Source organism: Perissodus microlepis, chromosome 11 (assembly GCF_051167445.1).
Source record: "Perissodus microlepis isolate ML-2025 ecotype Zambia chromosome 11, ASM5116744v1, whole genome shotgun sequence".
Classification (NCBI taxonomy): Eukaryota; Metazoa; Chordata; class Actinopteri; order Cichliformes; family Cichlidae; genus Perissodus; species Perissodus microlepis.
This window is the reverse complement of record NC_140471.1, coordinates 6,168,163-6,180,620: the sequence shown is the minus strand read 5'-3', so window position 1 is coordinate 6,180,620 and position 12,458 is coordinate 6,168,163. Positions and strand designations below refer to the sequence as shown.

Genomic DNA, 12,458 nt, shown 5'->3' with positions numbered 1-12,458 from the left:
GCGCTGCTCTGATATGACCATAACAAGCCAAAGGTGTAATTTGGCAATGTAAGCTGAATACTGCTTGAGATTGTCAGCCCGTATTGTGTTGGCCTTGAATATTGTACCATCCTTGTCGCACTTCCTGAGACACACAGGGTCAGTGGTGACTGCATGCCTGGGTGACAGGATGAGATGCTGAATTCTGCAAAAACCAACAGTGAATGCATCTTAGCACTGTGCATGTGTAATCGAAGCCGGATACTGTGTGAGGCATGTTATTCTGCACCAAAGAGCCTGTATTATTCTCTAGATCTATTTAAAACAGCACTCCTGCTGCTGCACTTCATTCTCTGAACACACACACTGTGGTATATTTTGACTCAGTCTCACAGTCGCAGTCATCTCACTGGAAAAACTCATTATTGCACCAAATGTGGATGAATTGATAAGACTTTATAATCCTATTACTGCATAAAATGTTTGTAATATAGTTACGCACTATGAAGCATTAGTAATCAGTTAGTAAATACTTATTTGTAGAGCATTCCTTCTTATTTTGTACTTTCTAAACATGGTTTATTTTGAATTAATAAGCTCATATATAATGGAAATAATGCCAGCACTGTTATACTTATAAATGATGGATTAACTGTAAAGTATTACAGTAAGTACTACAAGTTATTTATTTATTTAATGGTTTGTGCTGTCATTTAGAAAGTCCATGTAAGTGATACAAAAAAGTATTTTGCTCAGTCATGCAAAAAAATATGATAAAGACATGAATTTATTGTTTGTGTGGTGAAAGCGGTTTTATAAATACCTATTTCATATTTTAATTCAGTTGATTACTAGTTGTTAGTTTAGTATTTTGTGTGACTGCCTCAGCCTTACAAAGCAGAAATTATAAATAAAACTGAAAGGTCAGCAGGACGCTGCCTTCACAACAGAAAAGAAACAGAAGCATAACGTGACAGAGAACACATGCAAACAGAATACTGAAATATGTGTCAGACCACAGTCTGAGTTTGTAGAGGATTTAAGACATGCTGAGCAATCAAACATAATAACATTATCACAAAACAATAGAGAATATTTCACAAAGCTTCACAAACAAGTGTAGATACCATAAATTGTCCACCATATTAAACAGTTATATTCAAGTCTAGCGTGTTAATAAAGCCTTCACAAATTTATGTTGAGTATTACTCAAAGCTGTTTTGGTGAACTACTGCCCATCTTTACTTGGGGGAAACTGCCTGTCTCAGGGTTGCTTGTTTTATACCCAGTCGTGTTATTGACTTGTCAGTTTTGTCAGTTTAATTCCAGAATGAAAGTGTTGGAATAACATATTGTTGTTTCAGTCTTTTCATGGGATTTGTGGCCAAAACCAAAAATCTAGAGTAACAGCAGTTTCATCCATTAAGCTGGATTGTCATGCAGTGACAGTGTGACACAACTAAGAGCTGATGGTTGTGCTCACAAGTCAAGCAGGTTTTTTGAGTCTGATAATGGATTCCTGCTGTTTATGGAAAAGGAGAGAAAAATATATTACATTTGAAAGAATTCAACAATATTATTATGTATACTCTAGCTCCACCTTTGGCACATTTATATATGAAAGTTGTTAAAAGGTCCCATCCTTTAATTACTGGATTAAAAAGTCATAATTTGCTAGTTGAATAAATATTCAGTTTGTCATAAATGAAGTCCATACAATTAAATATACATGGCTATAGGATCATAATGGGTGCATGGTCTTAGAGTAAAGTGAACAGCATTATCTAACTGTATTCATCCATCACAGAAGCCATCCGTGATGAAAGACTCACATCAGCACGGAGAAGGACGTGGACGTTCAACTACCCACAGTGAGCGCTGTCAGCAGGGCTGCTGCTCCCTGGTCAAGCGCACTGATGACTGGATTGAAGTGTTCGCCTTCCACCTGGACAGAGTGCTGGGACTCAACAGAAGTCTCCCCACAGTCCTGAGGACCTTTCATAGCCACGTGCTGCCCAACAGGTACATTAATGGCACCCCCAGACCTGCAGTGTGGTGGGACCCAGATATTCACCACCTTTCTGATGAAGACAATGACCAGAACTCAATACAGCTCAGCTGGGTTCACTACCAGAAACTGCTAAAAGCTCACTGTGGGAGTGAAACAGACCTGAGGTCAGCCCCCTGCGTGGGAGTGCAGCACTCAGAGTGGGGAAGGCTAGCTCTTTTTGACTTCCTGCTGCAGGTAAGAGAAGTGATTTTGTCCATTTTCCTGTGGCTTCCTACTGTAGTAATATTAAACTGTGTATATACATCTCCAAAAGTTGATTCTGTTCATCTGGACGTAGCATTTTGTGGGAGAAACGTTTCGTCACTCATCCAAGTGACTTCTTCAGTCTCAGCTGACTGCAGGGAGGAACGCTGGTTTGAGCGCGGAGTCAAGGAGGCCATTTATGTGAAAAGGGAAAGACCATCTCTGAATCGAGGAGGGGGCCTAAGGGTACATATTTCGCCATCTTACAATGCTGTGATTGCAGCCATTCCCCAAGTCTCTGTGAATGGTACTCATGGCCATTGATCAATGGTCTTTGATCAGTGGGTTTTGGTCAGTGGTTGTTGATCAATGGTCATGAGAATTTGCATAATTACAATTAAGGAACTGACCTCCCAGCCCATTGTTTCAGTCATTATGCAAATGTACTGTTTATAAGATTGGGGAAACCTGCAGTCAGCTGAGACTGAAGAAGTCACTTGGATGAGTGACGAAACGTTTCTCCCACAAAACGCTACGTCCAGATGAACAGAATCAACTTTTGGAGATTTACTTTCCTGGATAATTGAGAATGCATCAAGACGTGTATATACAGTTCAGCAGGACAATTTCTTTAGATCGAAAAAGCTGACATGCACTATTGTCCAGAAGACACAGGACAATGAATGGAGTTTGCTACTACTACTGATAATAACAATAATAATAATAATAATAATAATAATAATAATGATGACAATGAGTGAAAGGCATGTTTTTTAAAAGCATCAACCTACCCACAAACCCAGAAAAAAACAGCTAGGTCATGTGACCCTCACCTTGTGGGTTGTAGTGTAGTAACTTCCCAAGCTAGTTAACATTGATACAACCTAAATTTCATTACGTGCTAGCTAGCTAAATTGCTAACTAGACAATAAGTTAATAGAGTTCATCACAGACACTCAGATCTTGACTTTTCTGTTTATCAGTTTGTTAAAAGTTTTATTTTTTTTAAACAAGCAAAACACTCCAGTGTCAATGTCTGCTTTGGATTCTCCGCTCTCTTGAAGGTTACCAGTGTCAGGCTGACGTGCTGTTGGTCAGCTGCTTTATTTAGGCATGCATTTCAGACCTAAATACAGTTGAATCCAAGTTTTAAATTACTTGCATGCACAAGTCAAATGTTATTTTATGAGATCAGTCATGAGCTATTTTACATTATATAGAAGAGGCTGAGTGATGCCTTTCAGCTTTAAAAGTTGGAACATCTTGTATCTTGTATGTAGACAAACATGGGCTTTTTGATCGGCCTTAACATCGAAACTTTAAATCTGTCTAATATTCATACATGAATCTAGCATGAAATGTCTTATTCCTTGTACAACATTGAAACAGCCAACATTTGTTTCAACCAGGTTCCAACACTGAGGGTCAGTCATGTGCAGCCTGGGTTTCCTCCCCTTTTTAAAGCTCTCCCAGTCACGATTCTGACATTGATTTCTGCTTTGCTGGATAAAAGCAATAAAAAGACCTGTTGTTGTTATTACTCTGACATTTGCTTCACAAGTTACACAAAGCACATAGTTGTATAAGCATGTGCTTTCATTGGCTCGTGGATTGGGAAAAAAAGACACTTATGGAGTGAGAATGATGAATGTCTGCTCTCAGACACAAAACTGTTACATTTAGGAGGTAATTAAAGATGCAGCGTTATGTGTAAGAAGCCATCTGGTCACACCTTGTAACTAACGCAAAGCTGTTTGTAGTAATGATCCCACCAAGAAGAAAGTCGCCTAAACATTTTTCCTAAGAGGATTACAAGCCACAGATCACTTGTAAAGTATAAAGCTGAAGTGGTGATGTACTAGAATAATATAATGTCATGTTATGGGTAACTTTAATCTGAAACACCTGGTTCATGCTGAGCGACAGTTGGATTTAATGAGCTTTTATAATAAATGTTTAATGTACATAGTGTACAAAACTAATCTCTGCACACTTTTTTGTATTAAAAGCTTATTATTGCCAATATGAACTCTTACCCGACTTATACATGACATAGCAGATACAACAGAGGAGCATAGCAGTACAGGGCAGTCTGCTGTATGTCTGATTGCACTTAAGTTGATGGCTGTGCCATTTCTAATGTTTTTCTTAACCAGACAATCTTCAAGGAGATAAATAATCTGGAAAAACTTATCATTGTGACTGCACTGAATTTGAATTTTATTCTTTCTAACTTCATTCATTTAGTCAAAGTGACACCCAAGCATATTATGGGCTATTATAAAGTCCACTGATGTGGTCATTTCGTGTTTATTGTATTTCTGGCTGTTCATCAAATTCCCAGTTTTATGCAGTTTTCCTGGTAATCACATTCATCCTGCATAGAGATTTTCTCATCAGTACAATCGCAGCCCAGGAGTCCAGTGGAGGGGGTGTGATGTGGGGCTGTCAACTTTAGCTATAATATGTACTGCCATCACTATAAGTATTGGTTTATGTATTCCAGTGATACTGCGAGCTAATATGTACTTTCACTGTAAGTGATGTCCAGCCATCTGTGATCAGGATGATCTTTCCCTACAAATATTTTTTCTAATTTTGTCTGTAGTGGTATATTAAATAACTCTGTGAGTGGCTACAAATGTAATATGTGGGTTAAAGTTCATAAATGAAATCTTTAAACCTGTTGTTACTAGCTCTCAAATCTTTTCAGTGTCAGTGTGGCTGCAGTAGCAACTGCTGAAGCTGGTAAGCTCCTTGGATGAGAAGAGGGAGGCAAAAAGAGTTAATTGTACTTGGCCTGAGCTGCAGTTCCTGTCAGACTTTAGCTTGCCTAATGAGCCAAGTGCACTGTCATGTTGCTTTTTGTCAGCCACACTTAGGAGAATTAATGCAGTTATAAAAAAAGATTACATTGCAGATTACAGTGTGAAATTTTAAACCAGTGGTATTTTTTTCTGTTTGTTCACATTTTAACCCTCTCGAGGCAGGCGTTGCCGATTTGCAACAGTTAAAAACTAACAACCTGATTACCCCACATACATATTCTATGAGTTTTTTTTAGTCAGAAGTACCACTGCAGGACTTGGTTGTGCATTAGCAACAAAAAGTTTCATTTGAGCCTGAGAGGGTTAAAGATAGATGAACAAAAAGTGCTACAGACATGCTGCTAGACTGATTTATTTGGTTTGAGGGGTTGTGACATCAGTAATGTAATTAGAAAATAGACTGCACTTGCACAGTAGTTCATTTTGTTAGTGAAATACAAATATGAATATATCCATTTTAATCCAGTTTATAAGTAACCACCCAAACGTTCCAGGGCCTCCACCATTTCTGCTGAAAAGGATGTGTGCTTCCATTAATGTAATATCCAGGTTTTTCCACCTGGACGGGAAAAACATGACCTTTATGGTTTTCCCTTCCAGAGACTGGATCACATCCTCATTTTCTTTAAAAGACACTGAAACGTTCCCAAGCAGACATAGAAGTATTACCTTTTTCTGTACTAAGACGTTCTTACTTACATACTGCCGACATTTGAATTCTCAAACATAACATTGCCTACATAACATTTACATTTGGGACAGCTGAGGTCCCAAATTGTAATTCTGGATGGCAATTGCAAAACCGTGTCCCAAACATCACTGTCTATTACAACATTTGAGCAAAATATACCAGGATGTTCTTAGCCGTGCAGGGAATTGAGGGTCGGGGGAGCAATCAAACACACATCACAGGTTCTGCAAACGTGTGTTCTGGTTGTTCAGCAGGTGTTTGATAAATTGCTTGTATTGTCTCCCTTACTGTTGGATCATGTTGCACCTATGATTACAAGAACTGGAGTCACTTACTTGAGAAAAACACAATCTGAAGTCTGTTATATTTTGTCCACAGTGGCCTCTGTTCTGATGTGTGTGTGTGTGTGTGTGTGTGTGTGTGTGTGTGTGTGTGTGTGTGTGTGTGTGTGTGTCTCAGGGGTAGAGTTTCATCCTCAGCCAGACAGTAACCAACGCAGAGTATGAGAGATTTCCTGAAATAGTTGCCTTTATTTCTCATTCCCTTTTTATTCTAAGTGTGATGCCTAATTCTACTCTCCCTTCCTCCGTTCAAGTCACTGAGTTATGCTGTGCACTGTGGTGACTCACACCTGAGAGGAATTGCTATGCTAGTTCCAGCTTTTGTCAGCAGTCCTTTATGCAGACAATAAGAAGAGCATCACTCTGATTAGGATTTATCCATTACGACCTTGGGATAGCGCTCAGTTCTATGACCCACTGTGTGCACCTTCGCTAATCTAATATAAATTGCTATTTCTCAGCAAGTACTCTGTGTGCGTGGGTTTTTTTCATGTGTAGATGACATCACAGGCCATTGTCAGAGATCCTAGTTTTAACTGACCAAGGTTTTTATTTGATCACTTAAACAAAGTTTTGGGTTTCTTGTGCGACTAACAGGGACACAAACCTCATGTTATGCTTGGGGTTGGTACTATTTTCTCCTTTATTTGTCATCCTGGAGGAGCTGGACTAGTTAAAGGATGTTATCAAAAACCAAACCTAAAGAAAAATCCATTTAGCAGAGGGTTTAGGAGAGGATAACTTAGTTGGTCTGTGAAAACCCCCGGTTTGGGGATTTCTCTTCCAGTGCTCTATTTGTCATGTTCATCTGCACCAACGCAGGTTAAATTGATTCTCAGTGGTTTAAGCTTCCTCACTCAATAGAGTGGGCTCCCTGAAGATTAATGTGTTTTTACACTTTGCTGATCAAGTCTTCTGTTCAAGCAGTGCATTTAATGTCTGTTCATCTCATTTTTTTTCAGTAATCTACTGTGACAAATTGTGACAAAGTTCCCACCCACTGCATTTCTTTTATCTTCTGGAAGGCATCACCACTACTGAGTTGAGATTGCTTGAAATCCATACAGCTACTCACTGAGTTTATTAGATTTTAAAAGAAATAATCAGTACTTTAAAAACTATGTTTCGGATTTTTTTCTTTAAGAAGTTGGAGAGCAGAGAAATTAGCTTCTATCTGGACAGTGTGTGGAAAGCAGATGTTTATCTCCACTTTTATAAATTGGACTAACATGACGAATAATGTGTAGCATGTTGAATTTTGGGTAATGTAGGTTTTGACAGAGAAGAAAAACATGTGGATTAATGCATTGGATTTAACAGACGGTGAGCTTTTTTTAGTGGAGTAAGATGATCTAATAAGACTACAGCCTTTCAAATGTGGGAGGAAACCTGAGCATTAGTATTAAATTCATACAAGCGTTTAAACACCACACATGCATGTCTTTGCCAGCAAGGTCATCAGAGGCAGATGCATTTAAGCTTTTTTATGATCCAAGCACTGCATCCATGTTCCCGCAAACACAATAGCCTCCTTCTCTTCCTAATGCAGCAGATGTTTAACTATGTTTTCCTTTTATATCTATTCCAGTTTTTTTTTCTTAACAGCAAATAACACAGTCAGGTTGGCAAGTTTTTCCCCAGAGAAAACACACAAATGTCTGGTGTTTATATTATGCTAGAAAGAATCTGTTGTGTAATGTCACTGCTTGCAGTAAGAATTCACAGGAGCCAATATATTTTACATACAATGTATCATATGTAATTTTTGAAAGTACATTTTGTGTTAGTGACTCACTGTAATTTGTAGCAGTGCAGTAATTGCCACCTCGAGTTACTTTTAATACTTTGATGAAGGAGCTGAAATAAAATTGAGTGTTTCTGGTTAAAAAAAATAAAAATAAAAGCAGTGCATCTCTTTTAGCGACAGGCGGAACATCGTATAAGTAACGAGTAGCAAACTGTACAGATGGAATTTATGTGCATGTCGCTGCCAGTACGCTTAAGCTCTGGACTGCAGTTTTCCTGGATTTATCACTGGAGACATTTCCAGCACCCGTCATTGCTTCCCCTGTGAGAAAACAATGATGGACATCTTTGCAAATGGAAACATGAACTGCACAAAATGAAACAAATACAACAGCAGTGATAACACATTATAACGCATTTTATTTAAAATTCCAGATTCAACTGATTTTTGGTGTGACTTTGAATCCAGCCCTCACAGGGTGGGTGGTTTTGGTTTCCACTGAGCATTAATACGCCAGTAAAGATGTTATAATTTAATATTTCTTTCAAGATCTGATGTGTGAGTTAAATTATCCCTTAATTAATAATTGTGAGTATATGATGTGATTAATTGCTCAGTCCTCATTCATTCTATCTTTTAACTCTTTTGTTAGTTTGAGTGTGTTCTGCAGCATGCCAGAGCTGACAGGCTGATTTTTTTACATCATGGATTAACTTAATGAGCAATACCTACACACCAGAAGTGTTTCTGTGGATTTTTGCTTGTGTGTGCAAAAAGTGTGTGCCTGTGTCTGTGAGTATAGATCCAGTACCATCGGTTCAATTAAAAATCCAATATAGCTCCCGGTGTGTATATTAGTATGTGCACTTTTGGTTCTCAGGGTCTGTGTCTTTGGGTTTGCAATTTTAGTGGAGCTCATTTAAAAAGTGTCAGCTGCTAATGATCCTGTCAGAGCTGCTGTTTCTGTGCTAAACGACAGCCTGCGAGTAGAGAGCGGAAACTTGACAATGATAGGTAGTTACTTTGTAGTATATGGGAATACTACACTAATGATTGGGAGTCATTCAGTGTGGATATTTACAACATTTATTAGTACACTGATGAGAAACCAAATCAAATGGAAGCACTAAAGGATTCAGAGGTACAAATGCAATAAGTAAAAGCAGTAAGCTGCAATGAATCCCCCCAGGAACATCGCTGAGCTGTGAGGGTAGTCCGGGGGCCACGATCGATTAGGATCTTTTCATGTAATTTGGCCACAAGTCTCCAGCATCCTGAAATTACTCACTTTGAACAGAGACAGTATGAAGGAAACACGGCAGTCTGAGAGTCCTGGATAGAGCGTCTGTGGTCTGAGCTCAATGTTCCCTACATCTTCCTCACTGACTCACAGAACTGTGTATCATGAAGAGTGATGAGTAAATGTCCTTCAGAACTGAGTGAAAATGCTGGAGCCATGATTACCCTGTGGGATGGTTGCCCCCTCTCTTTATCTGATGCTTAATTTCTTTAATTAATGAAGAAAAAAACATACATTTGAAATGAGTAATTTTGTAATTTATGTTATATTTTTAGCTTGTAATTTGAGTTTTGCATAAAAAGGCGATGACAAGGCTTTAGATTTGAAAATCATATAGGAGAAACAGAAATACAATGTTAATAAGAATGAATAAGAAAACAGTAACAATGTTCATAATTGTACTGTTTCAGCTACAAAAATAAAAGGATCTTTTACTGCTTTTACATTTGCAGTTAGAAATAGGCATTTATTGGAGATTATGTATCGGAATTTCAGGAGTGGGACCACGCCTCCAAACACGCTCCTTCCGGTTGTCATCTATATAGGTTCACCCAGTTCTGCAAGCTGTTCATTCTCATTTACGTGCCCCACCCTCCCTCTCTCCTTGTTCTCAATTCTTTAACTTCTTCACTCCTATTTAGTACATGGGGATCTGCCAGGCCCAGGCCTGGGAGCCGTCGCCAGTCCCCTTCCAGCCCTTTCCCCAACCGCAGCTCAATTCATGTCCAAGCATTCACCTTAAACTACTAAAACGCTGTCTAACCTAAAATGAGAACGTGGGCCCAGCTAGTGAATTTAAATTTACTGTGCTGTTGCTGAGGCAACCAGCACCATATAAGTTTAAGGTTCATTTTTTCTTACATTTTACCATAAAGCATAAGTATACAGTTACCATTAGCTTAAATTAAGCAGAATGTGAATCTGCCATTTCCTCATTTGCAGAAATAAAGTGGTGAAACATTTTTATGTTGCGCTCCAGCAGCACTGCACATGTGGCTCTATGCATTAGAGGCATTAGTTGTGTTTCATGCCAAGTTTTTTCTCTTTATGTTTTTAGGGGAGTTTAGAGTAGCAAGAAAATCCAAATTCAAAACCCAGAGACTAATTCCTGTGCCAGTTTGCAAATGTGCCTATATCTGGATATTTATGCAGTTAGAAAAGCTGAGATTTTTTTTTGCTTGATTTGGTCAAATGCCTTTCATGCTAAGTTGGTAATGCAGCCCGTGATCAGCACACCGTCGCTGTGAATGATAACAAACATTAGAGGTAGGAATCATGACATTATCACTTCACTCACAATACTTTTTTCAACTGTAAATCATGTCTGTGCCCCAGTATTTGTGTTTCAGGTCCTGGATTAATATTCTTTGATTTAGTGTTATTCATGTTTTCCCTATTTGTCTCTGTGTGTTATATGCGTAGTTTCTAGTCTCTAGTTTTCTGCCTTCCCTGTGTTCCACGGTTAGTTCCTCTTGTCTCCATGTTTCATGTTCCCTCTGTTCCCCTAGTCATCGTGTCTCCATGTCACAGTGTCAAGTCTGCGTCTTTGTAAAAGTCTTATGTTTCCTTTTTTATTTTGATAGTTCCTTGTCCTCTGTTCGGTGTATTCGGTTTTGCTTCCTCCTCGTCTCGTTATGTCTGATTAGTCCTGTGCCCTGTGTTTTCCTCTGTGCGTTGTTGCATCGTACTCCCTCATTGCTGTCGTTTTTCTCTGTGTTGCCTGAGATCTTCTGGTGCTGTGTTTTTCTAGTTTCCTAGTTTATGTTCCTAAGTTCCTAGTTTCCAGTGTCGGTTTTGTTTTTCTCTGTTGTAATATTCCGAGTTTTTGTCACAGCAAATAAAGCTGTCTTTTTCAGTTCGACCTTTTGTTTGGGTCCTAATCCTGCCTGCCACAGATGTAATATGACAAGGAGACCTTCCTGCATCCTTCCTGTCTCTACTGCTGCTTGGTCTTCACAGTTGGTTGTGGTCACTTCAGGTTCCTGTGGTCATGTGGACTCTGTGTTGTGATGTTTGTACTCTGGTGATTTGGGTGATTTTGGTGGCAGTGGAAATGTCCTCACTGCCACTTTCTGCTTGTTTCTTTATCCTTTTTTTGGTGTTTGGTTTTTGGCTTTCATTGTGATACATTTTGCTGCAGATTGGATAGTGAGGAATATCACAATGATGTCTTCACAAATTTGCAACAAAACCAAAAAACAATGTTGCATCAGAGGTATACTAAGCAGAGATGGGCAGTAACGCGTTACGCGTTACTGTAATCCGATTACTTTTTTCAAGTAACGAGTAAAGTAAGGGATTACTATTGCAAAAACGGTAATTAGATTACCGTTACTTTCCCGTAGGAACGCTGCGTTACTGCGTTACTAAAACCGTGATTTTTTTGCAAGAATGTCTCATGACAGTGACGTAAGCAAGTGCGACGTTAGTGACAACAGCTGTGTGCGGATCAACAGTGGATCATATATCGAGTGCGGGAGAGAGTATGAGCATGCAGCGTTTAAAGTGTGGAAGTACTGACCTTACTTTAAGTTTGATTCCATAAAAAGTGACAAAAACATTAGCGTCCATTAACATTGTGCGTGGGAAGAAAACTTCTTTTTACAGCGAAAAAAAACCCCTAAACTTCCAAGCAAGCACCGAGTGCGCTACGACGTAATGGGAAATTCACAGAGAAACTCGCGGATTCTTCAACTGACCGCTGCGGCACACCTGCACCAGGGTAAACCTCCGCCTACGCCACTCCTGCTTTACAGGTGAAAATAGAGCAAAAGGACCGCTGAGTCTTTGACTTTATTTATTTTCTGCTGTGTTTTCTTGCATCTATTTGAAAGAGTTAGTGTTAACACACAAAAAATATATATTTTATGTGCTGGAATGTGCAGAAAATAGGTTTAAATATTAAAAAATTTCTTTCAGTCAGAGAATGTTGCATATAATTAAATTTTTGCTTGATGCATAAAGTTAAAAGATTAAAACTAATAAAACAAGTTTTAAAAAGGGACTTTTCCAGTTGATTAAATTTTGTATGACGGATTATGTAGAAAAAGTAGAATTGGGCTGAAAGATCTATCGCTTTATCACCTATTCAGGTTGTAAATCGTGTTTTTAAAAAGTAACTAAGTAACTAAGTAATTAATTACTTTTGAAAATAAGTAATCAGTAAAGTAACGGGATTACTTTTTGGGGGAAGTAATCAGTAATTAGTTACTGATTACTTTTTTCAAGTAACTTGACCAACACTGATACTAAGTTATCTTACTTCGGTTTTTCTTAGTAACCAACACTGTTACTAAACCCTGCCATAATTTGGAGATA

General features: G+C 38.6%; 1 protein-coding gene across 2 annotated transcripts in view; it reads left to right on the top strand.

Moving 5' to 3' along the window:
- Positions 1–12,458, top strand: part of gask1a (golgi associated kinase 1A) — an 84,710-nt gene that overhangs the window by 39,969 nt on the left and 32,283 nt on the right. For both annotated transcript variants that reach the window (XM_084942756.1, XM_084942757.1), the window contains exon 3: positions 1,787–2,224. In XM_084942756.1, the coding sequence (XP_084798882.1) occupies positions 1,787–2,224 (438 nt within the window). The remainder of the gene's footprint in view (positions 1–1,786; positions 2,225–12,458) is intronic.